At 47.6% G+C, this 22910-nt stretch overlaps 1 protein-coding gene across 6 annotated transcripts; it reads left to right on the top strand.

The window, feature by feature from the left end:
• The first annotated feature begins 992 nt into the window (after window positions 1–992).
• Window positions 993–13640, top strand: Tfe3 (transcription factor binding to IGHM enhancer 3). Of its 6 annotated transcripts, none has more exons than XM_034485428.2 (10): window positions 993–1465; window positions 3805–3918; window positions 4834–5137; window positions 5660–5905; window positions 6113–6217; window positions 7813–7930; window positions 9172–9228; window positions 9397–9472; window positions 10799–10946; window positions 11854–13640. In XM_034485428.2, exons 1-10 carry the CDS (start codon window positions 1350–1352, stop codon window positions 12289–12291), a joined length of 1722 nt encoding a protein of 573 aa, XP_034341319.1. In that variant the 5' UTR covers window positions 993–1349; the 3' UTR covers window positions 12292–13640. The 6 variants fall into 6 exon arrangements, with proteins under 6 accessions (XP_034341319.1, XP_034341321.1, XP_034341320.1 ...); XM_034485430.2 differs by having other exon boundaries at window positions 1070–1465; window positions 4902–5137; XM_034485431.3 differs by lacking the exon at window positions 993–1465 and adding an exon at window positions 2306–2367 and having other exon boundaries at window positions 4902–5137.
• The last annotated feature ends 9270 nt before the right edge of the window (window positions 13641–22910 follow it).

Here is a 22910-nt window from a genome sequence, read left to right as displayed (position 1 = left end):
TACCCGCTGTCATAAATTTTCTCTTGCTCTAACTGATGGTGTCAGGACGCTGGGAAGCAGGAAGGGAGAAATGGTGGGCTCAGGTGTTTTATGAGCTATGTGTACCTGTTGGTATCAATGGAACGCCTGTGTCCACGTCACCCTGCATTTATCTGCCACATACAGGCTCCTCCTAAATGACTGATCAAGAGAATAAGTGAGCAAATCGATTAAGGTTGGAAATTTCTTGTATGCAAAACCAGCTGGCCTGCTTTTTTCATTATTTATATATCTCTTATCCTCATAACTTTGCCAATACAGTTTATGGCCCCATTTGACGGGGTAGGAAAGTGGAGGCGCAGACGGGAGCAGGTCTTCTGCGTTATTCAAATAGTTCATTATAATTACAGAAGTCATTCTCTGGAAACCAGATCTAATTACCATCCGTCCACTCATTCATCCATCCGTCAAAAGCTTCATTAACCATCTATTGCGTAGTACAATGATCATAGTACAAGAAATACTTTAGATAACAACAAAACAGGCTGAGCTTTTTCTGGAAGACCAGCTCCGTGACTGGACTGTGGGCACCGAAAGGGCAGGGTTTCAGCACCACCTTCAAGGAATGTCGTTGCCTCACTCGGAGTGGCTTGAGAAGACACCGGTCCTGAGAAGTTGGAGTACGGGCAGGGATGACCCAGGACTAAGAGCCGGCATGGTTCCACTAAAAAAGCTTGGCGTGGAGACTTTCCACGCAGGCGCAGAAAACCCAAGATTCAGTTTAATATCTTGCCAGGGATGGGGATTGGGGTTGGGGGGGTGTATGAGGATGGTGTGGATAATTTGAGGGAGGGGGTGTGGCTCAGGAAGCTACGTAAAAATAAGGGCGGGGCTCAAGCAAATCACTCCTCGCCTATTTGCTTCCGCCTCCTGGGGCGTGGCCTAAAGGCCCCCTTCTCCAAAGGGCGGGCCAAAGCCGGTGTTCCCTACGGCTCGAAGTCGTGGCTTAGGGCGGGATCTCCAATCTCCCGGCTGCAACTGGCTGCCTTGCTCAGGAGGTATGGCCCAACCAGACTTCCATCCCCAGTGTGGTCACTTCCTGTGGAGTTTCCCCAGCCCAAGGAGGAGGGGGAAGAGGACGAGAGCGAGGCGAGCGGTCGTTCGGGGTTAGGTTGGGGGGTGTCGGTCCGTTCAGGGCGGGTGATGACTCACGGCCCATCCCATCTTCTCGACGCCGCCCGCCCACGCAGAGCTAGCTCCATGGCTTAACGGAGGAGGCAGCGGCAAGCGGGGGAGGGGACTCTTATTTTGTTAGGGGGACCGGGCCAAGGCCCGACCGGCCTGGCAGGGCTCGCCCGGAGCCGGGCGTCATGTCTCATGCAGCCGAGCCAGCTCGGGACGGCGTAGAAGCCAGCGCGGAGGGCCCTCGAGCCGTGTTCCTGCTGTTGGAAGAGCGCAGGCCAGCTGACTCGGCCCAGCTGCTCAGGTGCGGGGCCACCTCTGGGGCCGGGAGTGACAAGTGAGGTTCCCCGGGGATTCGTCTCAGGACACTGGGGGGTCCAGGACTGGGATTGGAGACTCTTGGCCTAGGCTTGAAGGACGTCAGAGTGCCCATCTTGGGTGGGCACCTCAGAAATACGGTACTGACCTGCTTAGATAGAAGCTTTCAGGAGTAGTGGGAGTGCGCTGAGGAGGGCAGAGTCATATCTGGGGGGCTCTCGGCTGGGTCTAGCAGGGCAGATTGTGGAGTATACAGAAACTGGTCTGCTGTAGTTGAACTTGGGGAACTGATTAGAAGCTGAATTGGAGATTGTTGAGTTGGTCGCGGAGGGATGAATTTGAGGGCACACTGTCAGGTGAGACACTGATTTGAAGGAAATCCTGGGATTTTTTTTCCCCCTCTTCAGCGTGGGGGAAAAAATCCTGGGAGGCAGAGATGTTATTTGGGGCACCTAGTGATTTCCCAGTAGCCGGTGCTGTGTTTGGGAATGATACCGGGAGTGTGTGTGTGAATAATCAGCGAAGCAACTTGACGGGCCCGATCGTTGCACTGTTGCTACCCTGCTCACCCGGCGTCTGGACAGAAAGGCCGAGATAGTGGAAATCCCTCTTGTCTTATCCAGTGGGTGCTTAAATGTGAGGCGGCAGGGCAGACTGGAAAGATACAGTTCACTTTTTAGGCACGGGGCGGGGAGGGTGTTGGGGGGTGGAGGCCTCGAGCCTTATATGGGAACCCAGAGGAGGGTCTTGTTTCTGTTGCCACTCGCCTTAGCCTTGCAGCCGGCCCTGCCCACTCCCTACCCACACACCCCCTCTTCCTTTTATTTCGCCCTCCCAGCCCGTCTCTCAGTTCCCGGGTGTAATCTTGAATCGGTCTGTAGAGCTGGAGTGAGTACCGATTGCACCATCCCCGTCTGGGTGGGTCCTCGGTCTCTCCCTTTCGGCTCCTCTCTCCTCCATAAGCCTTGCTTTGAAGCGCCAGCCCTTCCTTGTCCGCCCTCCCCAGCACCCATCTTTTCCAACTTAGGTGCAGTGGTGTGTGAGTACGGAGGGGGCTGCCTCCTCTCTGCCTGGGATTGTGCTGAACTCAGCTACTCTGGGAGCTTCCTCTTCCCAACTTCCTGGGTGGCTTTAGAGCCCCATCTGTGGGCAAGGAGAGGAAGGAAGACCATCGTTGGGGAGGGGAGAGACTAAGGAGTCACAAGCTTTGTGGATTCTAAACTTGACTGAATTCAAGGGTGCATATTATTTGGGGATGTGGTGGGTGAACCCAGGGCTTCACACTTGCTAGACAAGTGCTGTTCCACGGAGCTATACACCTCCAGCGAGGATGTGTATTCATCCTTGTGCGTGTTTTGTCGGGACACTAGGGTCCTTATCCCCAACCGGGAGGACTGAGCAGAACAACTATCTTGGATTGCTCATAACAGCCTAGATCATCACACTAGTGAGCACAGTTGAAAGGAGGGATGGGTATTGTTTTGTTGATGTAGTGTGGGTCCCAACTCCTGTGGTGGTTTGTTTGTTTGCTTCATAATTTGGGATGCAGGCTCTGTATATAGTCTAGGTTGACCTCAGCCTTCTTCATGTGAGGTATGGCTTGTTTTGTGTGCAGGTGGATGTTGTTACTGAAAACGGGTGTGTGTTTTGATCTATCTACGAAGTAGTAGTAGGAGGAGGTTGGGCAGTTTCTCCTAGCTAAGAAAGATGCTCCTCCTGCAAGGCAGATAGTGCGCTCCGATTCTCTCGAAGATGCTCACTGGTGGAGTGAGGGGACCCTTTCCTAGTTCCGTTCTTCTATTTGGATGGGCATCAGTGGCCTTTGAACTCTGGCTGTGCCTGGGAGAACTTATTTGCAAAGTGCTAACTCTTGATGCAAAGTGAATCGGGGAGCCCAGGTCTCTTTGTGATGCATTCAGTTAATGTTACAAGGGAGTGTTGGCCTGATGGGTGCCCTTCCTGCCTCTGTGTGCACGTATAAAGACTTGGGTTCACATTCAGCTGTGGGCAAAACAGTAGGGGGTGTGGGGGCTGGGAGACCTGAATGCTAAGCTGCCGGGAATCCTTATTCAAAGTGAATTGTCATTCCCAAAGTCTCCCCTTAATCCCGGTTCTAGAGGGAGTTGGGGGGTCTAGGCCTTTCTATTGTTCTGACCCTTCAAGGCCTGTGGGGAGCAAGCCATATGGGGAAGGAATAGGGAAAGGATATGGGACTTGGTCGTGGCAGTGCCCTTCTGGATATGAGCCCGCCTTGGTGTCTGGGGAAGGGAGGGTATTAGAGCTCCCGGCAGTCACTGATCACTCCTTCCTCCCTCCCACCCTCAGCCTGAATTCTTTGCTTCCGGAATCCGGGATTGTTGCTGACATCGAGTTAGAAAACATCCTTGATGCTGACAGCTTCTACGAGCTCAAAAGCCAACCCCTACCCCTCCGCTCCAGGTAGGACTGGCATAACCGACCCCGCTCCCAGTCTTTCTCCCTACTCTCTGGCCAGGGACCCTCCGAGCCCACCCAAATCCATTCTCCCCTTCTCAGCCTATGTTTTTCCCCTGCTGAAATTGTAGGCACGGAGGAGGACAGCAGGTGAACAAGTTAGTGCGTCTCTAGCCTGCCTTAGCTCCCTACGGGAATTCGTACAGGTCTCTTGAAAACCTGACTCCTCGGATGGGCGTGGCCTTCCTAAACTCCCGCCCTCTTGTGGGTGGGGCCATGCAGCCCCTGCTCGGCCCTCCTCACACCTGGCAAACCCACCCTCCCACGGCACTAGAGCGTCCAGGCTGGTGGGTGGAAGCCTAAATGTGCTGAGTCATCGGCCTGGGCTCTGAGAGAGGGGAGGGGACCTGGAAGAGGGGCAGGAAGCGAGGATTGTGAAACCTCTGAGATTTCTAGACTAACTAGCTCCTGGCAGCAGAGCCCTGGGCAGGGAGGAAATGGAGTCTGGGGCCTCCTCTGGCACCTAATGCCTACGTCCAGGAGCTCCAGATTCGGCTTAGCAATCTTCTGTGTTCACGTTTCACCGTGCAGCTTCAGTTCGACTTGAGCTCAGGTTTTTAGTAAGAAAACCTCTTCTTCTTAGAGGCCAGCATCTAGTCACTCAGAACCTGCTCAAACCGAGGCTTCACCGTTAAGGCCAAAGGCTACAATCTTATTTCCCCTCGAGGAGTTGGCCAGACTGTGACCTTTGAGTGATAGAGGCCCACATCCAGACCTGGTACCTCTGTCTCCTACCCACTCTTTGTGGTCTTGGGACACTAAGAACAAGACTGCTTCTGAATATAGTCCGGGACACTGTGACCCTTAGGCTTGGAAAGAGACCTGTAGCTTACCTGTGGCCCCGTATTTCTCATTCTACAGCCTCCCAATATCACTGCGGGCCACACCAACCACCCCAGCTACACTCTCTGCATCGTCTTCTTCCGCAGGGGGCTCCCGGACCCCTGCCATGTCATCTTCTTCATCACGGGTCTTGCTGCGTCAGCAGCTTATGAGGGCCCAGGCACAGGAACAGGAGAGGCGTGAGCGGAGGGAACAGGCAGCAGCTGCTCCCTTCCCCAGTCCTGCACCCGCCTCGCCAGCCATCTCTGTGATTGGCGTGTCTGCTGGTGGCCACACATTGAGTCGTCCACCCCCTGCCCAGGTGCCCAGGGAGGTACTCAAGGTAAGGACAGATCCAGAAGCTCTGGGAGCTAAGGGCTCACCCAGGGGCCTCATGGCTTTTGGATAGGATCCGTGTGGTTCTAAAGACAGTTCATGATAGTGTTTAAATGGTCTGCCGTTGTACCCTGGGTGTTTCTGGTTTCTTAGGCTTTCTTCTGTACCTGTGAGCAGTATTTTGGCCATTGGGATGTCTAGAGAAGCCATATGTGGTTATAGTTCCTGGTTCTGTTGGGTGGTGTCAGAGATATAGCAGGGAGCCCTGAGGACTCTGACAAGATAGATGATCTAGAAGCTGATGGAATTTATCAGCCCTGAGTAGATTTTGGAGGCTCTGAAGGATTTCTGGGAAAAGAAGTTTGGGGTCTTGGGGAGATCCACTAATATTTTTGAGATGTTCTCAAATTCCAGGCCCCATTGGTCCACATGAGCCTAAAAATAGTTGAGTTACAAGCTGGGGCTCAGAGTTCCTTCTCTGAGCTTTTTTGTGCTTTTCTCTCCTTCTGCACTGTCTTTTATTTCACAGGTTCAGACTCACCTAGAGAACCCTACACGCTACCACCTGCAGCAAGCTCGCCGGCAGCAGGTGAAACAGTACTTGTCTACCACACTTGGGCCCAAGCTGGCTTCTCAGGCGCTCACTCCACCACCAGGGCCTTCCAGTGCCCAGCCACTTCCTGCCCCTGAAACTGCACATGCCACTGGCCCTTCTGGCAGTGCTCCTAACAGCCCCATGGCGCTGCTCACCATTGGATCCAGCTCAGAGAAGGAGGTAAGAAGCTGTAGATAACCTTCCTTTAATGCCCTTCGTCCACTTGGTTTATTGTTTTGTTTGCGTGTGTGTGAATGCCTGAGATGGTGGGAATAGAACCTAGGGCCTTGCCCATGCCAGGCTGGCACTCTACCATTAAGCTACTCCTACCCCCAGCCTCCCCTTCCAGTTCTTCTAACCCTGTACAGTATTTACTTCTTCCCCCAGATTGATGATGTCATTGATGAGATCATCAGCCTGGAGTCCAGTTACAACGATGAGATGCTCAGCTATCTTCCGGGAGGCACTGCAGGGCTGCAGCTCCCCAGCACGGTGAGGCCCTAAGAAGGGAGGTGGTCTGAAAATGACAGCATCCTTCTGTCGCTAAGACCACACCCGCATTGGCTGTGTGTATATGAGCGATCCTTGCCATGCATTGTGCTAAGATAGAGAGAAAGGCCTTATACTGAGGATGTGGCTTAGGCCACTACTTCCCTCAGGCCTCTGTTAAACTTGATGGAGAGGTGGCCCTGGTAGACTTAGGTATTTCAATATATATATATACATATATATATATATGTATATATTATATAATATACATATATATACGTGTATATACATACATATATATAATAATATATAATATATATACATATATATATACATATATATATATACATATATATATATACATATATATATATATATGAGCTTATAGATATACTGCTACCTGGGCACTTGGGCTGTGCTCCGCTAACTACCAAGAAGAGGAACTCATGTAGCAGTCCCAGCATCCCAAGAGAGTCAGGTACTACTATGTAGTGCTTGGACCCAGAGAGCTTGAGTTAGATATAACATGTGGTTGGATCTTACACTGTTTGGAATGTGCCATGTCCCTCGCAATGAATTGGGCTAAGAGGCTCAGTCCTTGTAAAGAAAAGATGTCTTTCCAGAGCAAGAGCTCTGCTGTTAAAACAGTCTGATTCTGGAACATTCAGAGAACCCTCATCACTTGCTTTGGCAAGTTATGTCATAGCTTTTTCCCAACACATCCCAAGAGGATGGAACCTTGTATAAAAATGGCAGTAGTTTGGGGCTGGGGAGGTAGCTGAGCAGTGCCTGCCTCGCATGGGGGAGGTCCTAGGTTCTGTCCTCAGTGCCATACACACAGAAAGGTCCACTTCCTTCATAGATTTTCACTGGTTTGGACACAACTAGGGTTTCTGAGGGATTTCAGTATATGACAGCTTGTCAAGGGCCAGGACCAAGTGACTTCTATATGAGTGTATTGCACCAGATTGTGTCTAGGATAGGGAGAGAGTGAGACAAAAACTAGGCTGATAGAAAAGCAACACTAGGTGGGAAAGAGTTAGACTAGAGATTCTGAGATACCAGAATGTGTGGGTAGACCTAGAGTCAAGGCCTTGGGAAATGACCAGTGATGGTTTTAAAGTACGGATCACACTTAAGGCTGGAACTCTCCAGAAAGCCAGCTTTTGGATGGCGTGTTACCGTGATAATTTACCAAGGTCTGAAAAGACTGAGGTGGAGTGTTCCAAGAATGCTGGTTTGGAATGCTGGGCTGGAAGCAGCTAGTGGCCTGGAATGGCAGATCAGAACTGACAGAACCTGGGGATTGGGATTTTTTCCAGCATATTTCTTCTCAGAGCCAGCCTTGGAGTTTTGGAAGACGGCTTCAGAGGCCACTGAGATATTTGAGGGGCTGAGTGGGCCCCTCCACCAGGTTCCACAAACCAGGGAAAGTTCACTTGGTTCTGTTCCTGCTGTTAAGTACCATGTGAAACTTCTCTGAAGGAGAAGAGATGCCCTGGAATTTACAGACCTTGCATTAGAGGATGCTAGCTTTTATATGTGAGGGTCAGGAACCTGAATTTCAGGAGGCTGTTCTGTGCCTTTGCTGTCTACAGCTGCCCGTGTCGGGAAATCTACTGGATGTGTACAGCGGTCAGGGAGTGGCCACCCCAGCCATCACTGTCAGCAATTCCTGTCCTGCTGAACTGCCTAACATCAAACGGGAGATCTCTGGTAAGTGCCAGGGTCTTGGCCCTTTATCCCACCCTGTCCTGCCCTGTCACAACCAGAGCTGGAGCTAGATCTAGTTCTAGGGAAGGGGTTTGAACTTTCCAGAAAGGGGTTGAGGCTGCGGCTGGGAGGGTAGCTTAGCATCTGTAAGACAGTAGGTTCCATCCCAAGCACCACAGAGAAGAGAAACAAAGGCAGCCTTTTTGTTTCTGGTTTTGTTTTGTTGTTTTTATCTTATGGCTCTTGGTCTGACTTTCACTTTGTTTTCTCTGACTTCTCTTATCTTGGGTGTAACAGAAGGCCTGTGCCACCCCAGTTTCATTTTAAAAAGTAGCAAAGAGAGCATTCTTATTTAATTTTTTGAGACACAGTTTTACTCTGTAGCCTAGGCTGACCTCAGGTTCCTAGCAGCCCTCTGGCCTGGGCCTCCTGAGTGCTGAAAACTACAGAGCTATGCACAAATGCCCAGCTCTGGAACTCCCTCTAATAGCCCAGGCTGGCATTGAACTTGGAGCAATCTTCCTGCCTCTCCTTACAGTGCTAGGATTATAGGCATGAACTGCCATGCCTGGTTCAAGACATCTTTTAAAGCAGTCAACAAAAGCATGGTGGTGCGTGATTGTGGTCCCAGCACTTGGAAGACAGTATGGGCTACGTACTGAGGCCCTGTCTTTAAAAACAAAAAAAAACAAAAAAAAAAAAAACCAGAAGAAAGAAGAGGAGAAGAAGAAAGAGGAGAAACAGCATCATCAAAAGAAAATGAAGAAAAAGAAGACAGATGATAACAGGGCTGAAGAGATGGCTCAGTGGTTAAGAGCACTGACTGTTCTTCCAAAGGTCCTGAGTTCAATTCCCAGCAACCACATGGTGGCTCACAACCATCTGTAACTCAAGTTCCAGGGGATCCAATGCCCTCTTCTGAGTTCCTTGGGTGCCAGGCATGCACATGGTGATTCACACATGAAGGCAAAACATCCATAAACAGAAAACAAAAATATAGTTTTAAAAAAGAAATCACTCCCAATTCTGGTTCTGTGGCCAAAGTTTGTAGTTGGAACTAATTTGGAGACTGTCAAGGAGGATGGCTTAAGTCAGGTGTTCAAGGCCAGCCTGGACAAGAAAGCAAGACCCCATCTGTAAAGTCTCAGCTTCTATCCCTCTCCCACTAGCCCCTACCTCTGCGTCTGCAGGGACTCTGCTTTCTGTACCCAGAAGCCCTGATATCCACCCTCACTCTCTTCCAGAAACCGAGGCAAAGGCCCTTTTGAAGGAGCGACAGAAGAAAGACAATCACAACCTAAGTAAGCCCCAGAGCAGGCGCACTTGCCCGTCTGCCACACAGCCCTGCCGTGCTCCTTGCTTCAAGGGCCGCCTTCCATGGGAAGCCTCCCAGAACCCTATTTCTCTCTCTTCCTTCACCCATTGATGACTCTTTCCTACTCTTTCTTTTTCTCCCCCTCTCTTGAAAGTTGAACGACGCAGGCGATTCAACATTAACGATAGGATCAAAGAGCTGGGCACCCTCATCCCCAAGTCCAATGATCCGTGAGTCTGGGCTGGGGGCCCCAGGCCAATGGGAGGTGGAACAAGCACCCTGGACCGGGAAAGTTGTTCCTTGGTGTGTCTGCCATGCAGTCTTGCCCAGACAAAAGTTCTGTGAGCCAGATGCTGAGGCTCATACCTGTACTCCCAGCATTGGGGAGGCTGGGGCAAGAGGATTGCCATGAGTTCAAGACCAGCCTGGGCTATATAGTAAGCTCTAGGCTATCCTGAGCTACAGAGTGAGACTCTGCATCAAAAAAATTCCTCCCCCCCCCAAAAAAGAGGTCTCTGTCTTTCTTAGCTGGGTAACGGTAGACCCTCTGACTGTGAACCCACAGTGTTCGTTTGTCCTATCTGCACCCTGTGGAACATAGACACAAGTGTTCCATTTCATACTTCTTCTGCATAGTCAGGGTTTATTTAGTTATTGGGCCTTTGCTTTGTACCAGGTACTACTCTGCTAGGCTCTGAGGATACCAGAGGGCACACAAAGGAAAAATACCATTGTCTTTTAGATCTGATGCTTTTAATTGGGGCAACACAGTTAAGACAAAGAAAATCCATGACATTCTTTTCTACTGAGGGTCATGGAACATAGTGAACAGAATGGAACTGGCCATGGTGGTGCCTATTAGCCCGGCACTCGGCAGTCTGAGGCAGGAGGATCTAGATGGAGTTTGAGAACAGGCTCAAAACAACAAAAAGGACACAGGAACTGAAGAGCTTGCTCAGCACTTAGGAAGACCGAGTTTGGTTCCAGTTCCAAGGCATCTGGCCTCCATGGGCATCAGGCAGGTGCTGTTGGTGCATATACATACATGCAAGCAGAACACCCACACACAGAAGGAAGATGAGTGGATGTTGGGATGATAAAGGTGGCTGCGAGCAGAGAAGGGCTGAGCAGGTCTCAGCTGAGAATAGATTAGAGGCCAAAAAGATGGTGCTCTGTGTGTAGCTAAGTACAGTGCTTGCCCACCGTGTGTGAGGCCCAGCACACACAACAAGAGTAGGTGAGCTTGGTGGAGGGAAAGCACTCTAGGTGCAGGGTTAGATGCAAGTACAGGGCCTGAGATGGAAAATAGTTTCCTATGTTAATACTTGAGAGCCCAGCTTATTGTGGGGGAAAGGAGCCAGAAAGGGTCTTTCCAGGTTTGGGGATATAAGGACCACCACTGGAAGATTGCAAGCATAGGGTTTTTTGTAAGCACTCTAACCCTTTGATTTACCTCAAATTCTGACATGTGGTCAGGTATTCCGTCTACCTGGTATAATCTCCCTGAGAGATGTCATATGCAGCACTGGGTCTTTCTTCCTTCTTGGGTCCCACAGGGAGATGCGCTGGAACAAGGGCACCATCCTGAAGGCATCTGTGGATTATATCCGCAAATTACAGAAAGAACAGCAACGCTCTAAAGACCTGGAGAGCCGGCAGCGGTCCCTGGAACAAGCCAACCGAAGCCTGCAGCTCCGAATTCAGGTTTGAGGGGAGAAAACTGAGGGTGACTGGCACTTCTGTAGGTGGAGGCAGGCAAAAAGATCTGACCAGTTCTCCCTTTAGGCAACCCAATTCAAATGATGATGAGATAAGTAATTAGCACACCATTAACAAGAATACTTAGGCCTCCTGGTTCTCTACTGCAGCCTTAATCCTACCATTCAGGAGGCAGATGCTGGTGGATCTGTGAGTTCAAGGACCAGGGCCAGACTCTGCCTTTAAAAATTAGAAATAAGAAACACATGGTTTAGTGGTTCACTTGGTGCTCTTCTAGAGCACTGTTTGTTTGTTTGTTTGTTTGTTTGTTTAAAGTGCCTACAGGGCTGCTCACAACACTGTAATTCCAGCTCTAGAGAATCTGACGCCCGCTTCTGGCCTCCGCAGGCACTGCATACATGATGCACATATGTGCAGGCAAAACACCTATACACACAAAAATAAATATTTCTTAAGAAAGAGTCTCATCTGGGCGTGGTAGCACATGCCTTTAATTCCAGGGAGGCAGAGGAAGGCGGGTCTCTTGATTTCAAGGCCAGAGAGGGATACACAGAGAAACCCTGTCTAAGAGTGGGGAAAGGAAAGAGAGATTCTCCAAACAAACAGTAGGCTAATGTGTGTGGCATATTGGCTGACGCATGTGCTGTAGTAAGAGCTAAATGCTCATTGACTCATTTAATTCCCAGAAACAGCTATATGAGAGAGCTCACCATTATTGTACCATTTTACAGAGGGCTCTGGGGCTCAGAGACTAAGCATGGAATTTGGCAAGTAGTGAGGGCCAGAGGCTGCATTGGAACCTAATAGCCTGCCCTTTCAATGAAGACACTCTTGTACCAGTCAGGGGCTTTGAATCCCATCTTACTTTGTACCCACCCCTTCATTTTTGCAGGAGCTAGAACTGCAGGCCCAGATCCATGGTCTGCCGGTACCTCCCAACCCAGGACTGCTCTCCCTAGCCACGAGTTCGGTCTCTGATAGCCTCAAGCCAGAACAACTGGACATTGAGGAGGAGGGCAGGCCAAATACAACATTTCATGTGTCGGGAGGACCTGCCCAGAACGCTCCTCCACAACAGCCTCCGGCACCGCCTTCAGATGCCCTTCTGGACCTGCACTTTCCCAGCGACCACTTGGGGGACCTGGGAGACCCCTTCCACCTAGGGCTAGAGGACATTCTGATGGAGGAGGAGGGGATGGTGGGAGGACTGTCAGGGGGTGCCCTGTCCCCACTTCGGGCTGCTTCTGACCCCCTGCTTTCTTCAGTATCCCCGGCTGTTTCCAAGGCCAGCAGCCGCCGCAGCAGCTTCAGCATGGAAGAGGAGTCCTGATCAGGCCTCACTCCTCCCCTTGGACTTCCCCACCCAAGGAAGGAGGACAAGCCTGGATGAGACCCTGCCTTTTTCCCTACCCTCCTGTGAGACTGTCCTGTCCAGGAAACCTGGGGGAAGAGGAGTTGCAATCACTTGGGCCCCAACCCTGTAATAGGCAAGGAAGAGGAATCCGGTGAGGCCCTGCCCCTTTTCCAGAGGAACTGCCCTGTACAGGTAATTGTGAGGGAGAGAACAGGGCAGGAGAGAGCTGGGAAAGCTCAGTTCATCACTTGAGCATCATAGCCTTACCCCTCGCCCCCGTCCTCCTCCTGCCTAGGTGATGGAAAGAGGCAGGATAAGGGTATGTTTGTCCCTGGCCACTAGGGACCCTTAGAAACATGTCTCTGAAGGAAAGGAGATGCCAGGATGCTACTCCATTCCATCTCTGGGAATTGCCAGTACAGTTTTTCCTAGCACTGGAAGAAGAAAAATAAAAATAGTGTCCCACCCCTGGAGGGTTAATCCCTATCCTTTCCTTATGACCCCTGACTTGTTCTGGCAATGAACAGAAGTGAGGGTGTGATCTGGCCCGTTGCCCTGGGACCCATTCCTTCTCTATAGGATAAGCTTGGCACAGGTATTTCCGGTATGGAGGAATTGCTAGGCTCTGATCTCCCATGTAGAGACCCCAGTCCCAGCCCTGACCCTTAGCAACACATCATGCAAGCATTCCATTCAGCAGGAAGGATCAGTTCCTACGTTCCCTGCCTTAACCTGGGACCAGCCTGGGACCTGACATGTGAGGGCTCTGTGCTGACCTTATTCTTGGGGAAGGGAACAGATTTTGAAATCTTGTGGATTGACATTCTAGACCTAGATCAAGTGAGACTTAGATCCTCACCTCTTGCCTTTTTTGCCTTGTGGGACAATTTGGGGAGATGATAGGGATTAGTGTGGACCCAGTCTAGGCACCCCAATACTTCCCTTTAACTTGTAGAAAATGCTAAAGAAAGAGTGTGTCCAGGCTGTTTACCAGCCCAGGGAAACAGAAGTCTCCCCTAAAAGGCAGGGGCCTGGAGGGATAGTGGCAAAGGTATATTGTATCCCTCATTTGTTTGTGAAATTTTTTTATTGAACCACTCAGAAGCTAAGTCAACCCTAACCTCTGTTCTATCCAAACAGTTCTCCATCTTGGGGACTAACCCTGTTTTGGAGCCAGTCCCCACCTAATCCCATCACCTCCACCTACACCCAAGGTCTTCAGCTTTAAATTGCTGGGGCCAGGCCCCAAGGAGGGTTTACTGAGGGGTCTGTAGGTTTGACTAAAATAATAAATGCTAGGCGTGTTTGATGCGCTTTTAACTTTGGCATCGAGTCTCCTGTTCTTGTTTTTGATGGTTCAATGAACATGGCCCCTGTGGGCCAGGAGAAATCACAATTCTAGAAAAAAACAGAACAGATTTCAGAGGGCCAAACAGAGAATTTTTAGATAGAACGAGAGCCCAGAGGGAAACCACCTGCAAGCAAAAGCAAGGAGCCTTCCTAAGGGCCTGCCATTAAGCTGCTGAATGGCTGTGCTTTCCCCCAGTTGATTTCCCCGGGGGGTGTTGCTCTGTGTGCCTGGTTCCTTCCATTTGCTGTTCCGAGAAGCAGTACCTTCTGCAGACAGGCAGCCTGTAAGCGCGCCAAGTCGGAATGCCATGTGCACAGATAGATACTCTTCCTTACAGGGCTGGAGTTGGAGACTCAGCTAGCCCTTCAGCACTCAGCCACGTCCCCAGCCTGGCAGGCTCACTGATAAAGTATGTGAGGTATTCAACAAAAGGTATTCAAGCTCGTGAACACAACAAAGACAAAAAAAAAAAAAAACAAAAAACAAAAACAAAAAAATCCAGTGCGGGTGGGAGCAGGCATTGCCTCCATGTCTGGAATTCCAACATTGGGAGGTCGAGGTGGGAGAGATTGCAAGTCAAGGGCATCCTAGGTTATACAGACCCATCTCAACAACAAAAGACAAGACTACGGAGCACATTAGCGTAACATTTTGCACATTAGCAAATGAAGGTAAGTACACATGTAGCCTTTTATTTTTTTAAAGACAGTCTCAAGTAGTCCAAGCTGGCTTAGAACTCTGTATCCTCTGCCTCTTTAGGATTGGAATTAGACACCACGATTGTCACTTCAAGGCTGGGAAACATTTGCCTGATGATTCTTCAACGTACTGAATAACAGGACAAGCATCAGCCTTAAACTAAGGACCCTGTGAGTGGCCAGTCCTGGTTACTGCATCTTGTCTGTATGAGAAGTGCTTAGGAGTGCTTAGGAGGCTGAAGCAGGAATAGTAAGGGACTGTCCCACACCAATTAGGCATGCTGGAGCATGCCCAAGCACTCCCAAGGTTGAAGCAGGAAGAAGGTCTTGATGAGTTCAAGGCTAGGCTGTGCTATAGTGTGAGTTGAAATTTTTGTCTCAAAACCACAGTGGGCAGATGATAAGGTTCAGTACAATGGTAAAAGCACTTGCTACAAACCTGACCATTTAGAATTCTATACTTTGAATTTACTTAGAAGAATTAGCAAATTCCACAGCATTGTCTTCTGACAGCCACGGTGTACATGTAGGTCATGACACATGTTCTCACGTAACCCACACAGAATACCAATGAAAAGTAGTCAGCTGGGTAAATAGAAAAACACTGATAATCTCACAACTTGGAAGATGAAGGAAAGAGGGATCAGAAGCTGGAGACCAGCCTGTACTACATTGTAAGCTTGAAGGCAGTCTGATCTACATGAGACCTTGTCTCAAGAACAGTGATGTAAGAATAAGAAGGGTTGGAGAGATGGTGCACCAGTAAAGGGTGCTGGCTACCTTTCCAGAGAACCCAGGTTTCCATTCCCAGGCCCTGTACAGTGTGTGGCTCTTGAGTATCTGGAACCCCAGTCCCAGGGGGATTTGATGCCCTCTTCTGGCTGTCTCAGGCATTGCATGCACACGGTGCACTGACATGTAAAACATCCATACACTTCAAAAATAAGGGAAAAGAAATACAGATAATTATAAAAAGAGAACAAGAGACATGCTGGTATACTTCTTTCACCCCAGTGCTTGGGAAGCAGAGGCAAGTGAATCTCTTGAATTTGAGGCCAGCATGTTGAACACAGGCAGTTCCGGGCCCCACTCCTGGATCACATAGCAAGACCTTGTCTCAAAAACCCTAAAACAACCAATCAATAAACATGTAGAAGAATACATTTCAAGATATAAGGCCTCAGGCTTAAAGGATAACTCAGCCATTAAAGGCTATAGCTCATAACCGAAACAGACAACAGTTATGTCAAGTGATATGACCTAGACACAGGACTCACTTCTATGTGGTAGCTAGATTATGTAATTTACAGAGAAAGTACAATAGAGGTTACCAGAGGCTGTGAAGTTCTATAATTTCATGTGCATTGGTGTTCTGCTTACTTGTATGTATGAGGGCATCAGATCTAGGAATTACAGGCCACCATGTGGTTGCTGGGAATTGAAGCAATTCTTCTAGAAGAGCAGTCAGTGTTCTTAACCGCTAAACCATCTCTCCACCCCCCCTTCCCCAGGATAATAGATTATTATTTTAAGGGTACAGTTCTGTTTGGGATGATAAAAGAGAGTTCAGAAAATATATAGTATCAGTGGCTAAGCATTGCAAGTATAATTCTCCTGAATTTCACATTCAGAAATGATAAAATGCCAATTATGTTATACATACAAAAAATTTTTTGATACAGGGTCTTTCACTATGTACTCTTGGCTGTCCTGGAATTCGCTATGTAGACCAGGCTGGCCTCAAACTCACAGATCTGCCTGCCTCTGTCTCCAGAATGCTGGATTAAAGACATATCCTGCCACACCCATATTTATTGTTTTCTGTGTATGAGAGGTTTGCCTGCATGTATGTATATGCACTATGTGCATGCCTCATGCTCTCTGAGGTCAAAGGATCAGGCATCTGATCCCCGAGACTGGAGTTATAGATAGGTGTAAGCTGCTAAGTGGGTGCTGGGAATCAAACCTGGATCCTCTGCAACAGCAGCAACTGTTCTTAATAGCCGAGTCAACTCTCCAGCTCCTATACGCACAGGGTTGGGTTTTTGTTTGGGTTTTTTTTTTTTTTTTTGGTTGATTTTGTTGTTTTGTTTTTGTTTTTCTGAGACAGGGTTTCTCTGTGTAGCCCTGGCTGTCCTAGAACTCTTTTTGTAGACCAGGCTGGCCTCAAACTCAGAGATCTGTTTCCTGATTCTGATTGCTAGGAGGCATGTGCCACCACCTCCCAGCTAACACACACACACACACACACACACACACACACACACACACATACACACACACACACACATAAGTTTAAAATAATAAAAGAAGCTAGGCTTGGTCGCTCACATTTGTAGACACTCGGGAAGCCAGATAGAAAGATCTCTGGAAATTTGAGGTTAAGCAGGGCTTCGGAGTAAAACCATGGGTCACAACTTTCCCCAAAGCCTAAGGATTTATAGGCAGCTAACTGCTGCTACGAGGAGAGGCTCATGAGTCCAAACCTCTCCCTATCTCTGAGAAGCTTTTGGCTGTTAATGATTGCTAGAAGGAAAAAGGGGTCAGTTTCTTCAGCGGTGGCCACTGATAAGGGGCTCAAGTTTGAATAAATAACCTTTCCCCATGCTAACTCGCTGGGTCACAAAAAAAAAATACTTGAAAAGAAAAAGGGACTGCTTGAGGAGGAGTGTGGGAGGAGAAGGGGGACAGGAGAGGATCTAGAGGTGAATATGATTAAAACATAGACGTGTATGCAAATGTCTTAATGAAACCTAGTATTATGTACAATTAATATATGCTAGCTGATAAAAGGGAGGACAATGGTTTTGAATAGCTTCATGCCAAAAGTTTTTTTCCCCCCTCCACCCACTCACAACTCACTGCTCCAGCATCCTCCTTCCCTGGGGAATCGAGCCTTCACAGGACCAAGGGCCTCCCCTCCCATTGATGCCTGACAAGGCCATCCTCTGCTACCTATGAGGCTGCTACATATGAGGCTGGTCCCTCCATGTGTACTCTTTGGTTGGTGGTTTAGTCCCTGGGAGCTCTGAGTGATCCAGTTAGCTGATATTGTCCTATGGGGTTGCATAGGACAGTCTTTCCCCTAGCTCTTCCACTGGGGTCTCCGGGCTCAGTCCCATGGCTGGCTGGGAGTATCCACATTTGTAAAAATTCCTGTGTGTGTGTCTCTGTGTGTACACACACTAGGGATGGAACCCAGGGGCCTGGCAAACAGGATCCCACTAGGCTGCACTTGGTTTTAACACCTTTATTTTAAAATAATTTCAGACTTGTAGAAAAGTCACAAAACAACAATCCCCAAGGTTAATGTTTTACCATCTCTCCTCTTTTCTCCATGACTTCCTTTGTCTGTACTTGACTTGAAGAGCTCTAGGACCACCCTCAATTTTGGCAGTAGCCATGATTCTTTATAATGGAAGAATAGACATAACATAGGATCAGAAAAAGGAAACTTACAGGGGCTGGAGAGATGGTTTAGTGGTTAAGAGCACTGACTACTCTTCCAGAGATCCTGCGTTCAATCCCCAACAACCACAGGGTGGCTCACAACCACCTATAATGTGACCTGATGCCCTCTTCTGTCATACAGATGTACATGCAGATACAGTACTCATAGACATTAAAAAAAACAAAAACAAAAAACCAGAAACAGACTACTGGTTTGATCTGAGAATTCCATTCATAGGCTCCCTTGGACTCTGAACCTACCTTAGGAAAGGGGAAAAGTGACTATCCCACAGTCCGGAAGAAGCCAGCACATGGCAAATGCTTCCTTCTAAGTGTCTTTTCCCAACAGGAGTGCTACAAGACTCCATTCCTATAGCAATGAGTCTTCTGCACTGGCCAGATAGGGGAGTTGAAGGGAGATGTGGTGGGAACCCCCGCATCTTTCAAGTCCTTGATGGTGGCACTGATTTCTGAAATTCCTCCATGGAAACAATATTATCTTTGATTTACCATTTTTCCCGGCAGAGGCAACTCTAAAGGCTTCCATTTAGCCTTTCCACCCATAATATCCCTTTCAGAACAGGTCAGGGAACCCATGTGAGGGTTCTGCCAATTCCTAAGTGTATCTATTCCACTTATGCATCCTTTTTGTTGAGACAGGGTTTCTCTGTGTAGTCCTGGCTGTCCTAGAACTCACTCTGTAGACTAGGCTGGCCTCGAACTCAGAAATCCGCCTGCCTCTGCCTCCCAAGTACCGGGATTAAAAGCATGTGCCACCACTTATGCCCGGCCCACTTATGCATTCTTGAACTGGGGAAAGACCCACAGGATGAGTTCAGGAACCCACTGGATCTACTGTGAATCAGACTTCAGCCAAAATTCCATTAATCACCTGACGTCCATAAGCCCCTAATTTAACAGTGTTTCTTGGGGTCTCCTGGAATCATCATCAATTTAGAACCAGTATGTAATTAATACATCCTGGAAGGTCTGATTGTTTCCTTTCCCTCAGTGTATAGTCACCCTTGTCAAAGGCTGTAGGTCCCTCTGAGGAAGGACTAGAGAAAGGCTAACAGCAAAACTCTTCGCTATTTTAAGGTCCTGTCTCAGGGGAACTTGGCTATCCCTTCATTCAAGGGGTTCTGAGTCTATAAACTGGCTCACACCTGGAAATTGGTTCACAGGCCAAGATGCCCTTTTGCCATTATTCAATTTCATTTGTTTGAAAATCTTTCCACTTACACAAATCAAACAAACATGCAATAGGCTTCTTATCTATTTTGTGGCATAATTGATTAGCCAGTACCAAAGGTCCATGTGAGTCATGCCACCATAAAATTCACTTTGCCTGTGGTGACCATTACAGGTTAGGCCACCATGAACATTGTTTTGTCCATAATGATAACTAAGATCACCTTGCCTTTGGCAATTCAATGCTGCCACCTGGCTTCTACTATTTCAGGGCCAAATTAAACTCATTGCGTTTAATTCATCTAACTGAGCAGCAGCGTCTCCAACCCCAATGTCTAACTCAAGGAAAAGGGATGTGTCTTCAGATGTGCTGATTTGATATCCATCTCACCATTTTGTGTCATATAGGATTAGTGAAAGGCATGGCACCTAGGCTTTCCCATTGTAGAGGACTAGGTTTTACACAGAGTACCGCTCTAGCAATGCAATTTCACCAAGTCTTAAAACCCATCCATCAACACTAAACCCAGGGATATCAGGCATAGCCAACTCCTCAATAGGTTATCTTCTTGTTATTGTTTTGGTTTTCGAGATGGGGTTTCTCTGTGTATCCCTGGCTGTCCTGGAACTCACTCTATAGACCAGGCTGGCCTCGAACTCAGAAATCCACCTGCCTGGAGTGCTAGGATTAAAGGCGTGCACAGCCACTACTCGGTTCAGTAGGCCAGCTTTTGATAAGTGTTCCTTCCACCGTTATTACACACCCTTAAATTTCATTCTCATGCCAGCACATGCCTCTGATCCCAGCATTCGAGAGGCAGACACAATCAGATCTCTAAGTTCGAGAACAGCCTAGTCTACAGAGTGAGTTCCAAGACAGCCAAGGCTACATGGAGAAATCCTGTCTCGAAGAACAAAACAAAACAAAACAAAACACAAACAAACAAATAAATCTATTCTCACACATATTTCCCAGACTTCTGCTTGAATGAATTAGCAAACTCATGAAGCCCTTTATTGTAGTGTAGTGAAGTGGAGTGTAGCACACCTCATTGACTACATTTTCTACCTTGTCTCTAGAAGCTGTTGAACCTATAGTCTGGTTATAGATCTAGAGGCAACTAATGGTGAGCCCTGAGGGACATCAGTATTGTCTTACCTGGTAACTGCTTCAGAGAAAGTCACTGCTGGTTTGGCAGACAGTGGAGGATTAATTTACTCAGACAGAGGTGCAAGAGCAATATTACACAGTGTGGGGGCGTGAGTACATCTGCTGCTGTGGATGGAGACACTACTTCCTATAACCCTTCAGAGAAGGGTGAGAAAAACCCTTCAGAATCGGACAATTCAAAGTTCTCAGCGTCAATAGGATCCGACCACACATCCCCATCCCAAGGGACAGGCTCCCATTTGTCTTAGTTACAGTTTCTATTGCTATGATGAAGCATCGTGACCACAAAACAACTTGGGGAGGAAAATGTTTATTTGGCTGATACTTCTATATCACTGTCCATCATTAAATTAGGAAGTCAGGACAGGAACTCAAGCAGGGCAGCAACCTGGAGGCAGGAGCTGATGCAGAGGCCATGGAGGGGGTGCTGCTTACTGGCTTGCTCCCCATGGCTTACTCAGCCTGCTTTCTTATAGAACCCAGGACACCAGCCCAGGGGTGGCCCCACCCACCATGGGCTGGGCCTCCCCCCTTAATTACTAATTGAGAAAATGCCTTACAGCTCTACCTACAACCTGGTCTTATGGAGTCATTTTCGTAATTGAGGTTCCCTCCTCTCAGATGACTCTAGCTTATGTCAAATTAACATAAAACCAGCCTGGACACCATCATTTACCAATTAATGTCCTTGCTCTAACCACAGATACCCTCTGAGGCTGGAACCTGAATTTTCGCTGTAATTCAGTCAACCTTATAATGAAGGCTTCAGTTTGATTTTCCACAACTTGAGCTCTGTGGCTGCTGGAGAGAAGATTCTCTTCCAGGGCACACTTACAAAACTCTACACTGTGTACATCTGGAGCTGGTCAGTCCTGTCACTGAGTTCACTGTTGTCTGTCACCCTGTTCTGAGATGCTACAAGTTGCTTAATTTTCTCATGGAGCTCATTCCTATCCTTTGTCAGTTTGTCAAAATTTTCTATACAAAGACACCAAATCTGTTGCCTCTCACAGCTGGTGAGTCAGGATAAGCAAATGCATTTGTCTCCTTAAGTTTGTAAAATTGCTCACACCACAAGCTTTCAGTATTCTCCAAACTTCTAGAAGAGAGAGTGACTGGAGAGGCTTGGGTAGCTGTAGGTGTTGATAAGTTGGAAAGCCTATTCCAGATACTTATCATATTTATTCTTATACTTCTGTTGCTTTATAGCCATTTCTGGTACCAAAATTTGTATTAGTCAGAGTTCTCTAGAGTAACAGAACTTATAGAACACACACACACACATACATACACACACACACACGCAGAAGGCTGGATGTCTCAGCTGATCTTTAGTATTCAATGGAATCCCAAAAAATTAGTGTCAGGAGCCATCCAGGGAAGGCTGAGACTAATGGGTGGCCTTCCTGGAGGTGCCCCAGTGTTTTCTGCATGGTCTGCAATGGGTGGGCTCTATGAGGCAAGGTCCCAAAGAGAGTTCATCTCACAATTGCTTCTGGCAGCTGATATGCTTTCCCTCTCATTATTAAATTAATATAATAATCCCTGGGCATCAGCCCACCCTATTGTTCAGATTTCCTGCAGATCAATATAAAGATGGTCTTTCATGAATTAATGCTGTTTATATGAATTAATGATTTTATAAAGTTCTTGATTTGGTTAAAATGATCTTAGGAAGAAAGTTTTAAGAGATAGTTCTTTTGCTTGAAAGATGTAATAAAGTTAGAATCAAGAATAGAATGTTCCCATCCCTCATAATAGTAAGTAAAGGCTGCATAAATAAGAAATACAGTGAGCTTTCATAATTACATTAAAAAGAGAAATAGGCTTGGGACAAATTTGTGTTTAAAGAAAAACAGGTTCAAGGATGAAGCCACAGGTGTGCACTATGATAAAACAAGGTCATGTAAAAGTGGTTGCTTTGAATTTATGACCTTACAGAGTGAAACAGTGATTTGACCTTGTTAATGAAATCCTTCTGATACTCCCCTTTCATCTATGAGATAATTCATTCTTACATGGAGAACTTTTTGTATTAAGACTATAAAGGGCTAAAAGTAATAAAGAAAGGTGGCACAGCCATTTTCCTCTTCACCTGGTATGTATGTATCTGTGTGAGTGATACCGTTCCTTTCCTTTTTCTCTCTGGTTCAAAAACAGTCAATGAGCTCTCTGACCAGCAAGACGCCTCTGGCTGCCTGGCCAGAAAAAGGAGCAGTAGTTATAAATCGTCTTCTGAATTCCATGCTGCTATACAGCATATATTAATTGCCAAAGAATTATATAGTAAGTTTATAAAGTAAGTAAGAGTTAAGTTTTCCAGCACTTAAATGAAGCACAGAACAGATAGAGACTTAAAAAGGCCAGAGATCATCAATCTTTTGACCTACATCCAACTATTGTGTTCCATTTCAACCCTTTCCAGCCAGGCAGGCTCCCAGCAAAGTAGGCTCTAATGCCAGGGAAGGGAATGGACTTGCTAACAAGGGCTAAAGCAGCAGGCAGAGAACAAAAGCTTCCTTTTTCATGCCCTTTGTATAGGTTTCCAGCAGAAGGCACAACCCAGATTAGAGGTGGATCTTCTCATCTCAAAAGAACTGGATCAAAGGTTTATCTTCTGACTAAAGATCTGGCTTCGAAGTGAGTCTAATATAACTACTACAAAATGTCTAATAAAAACCTCACTAAGTGGGGTGGTGAAGAGGACAGATGAGCTGGTCCGAGTCTTTTAGAA

This window comes from Arvicanthis niloticus, chromosome X (assembly GCF_011762505.2).
Source record: "Arvicanthis niloticus isolate mArvNil1 chromosome X, mArvNil1.pat.X, whole genome shotgun sequence".
In the NCBI taxonomy this organism is placed as follows: domain Eukaryota; kingdom Metazoa; phylum Chordata; class Mammalia; order Rodentia; family Muridae; genus Arvicanthis; species Arvicanthis niloticus.
Note: the sequence above shows the minus strand (reverse complement) of the source record. Positions and strands in the feature narration are given on the sequence as shown.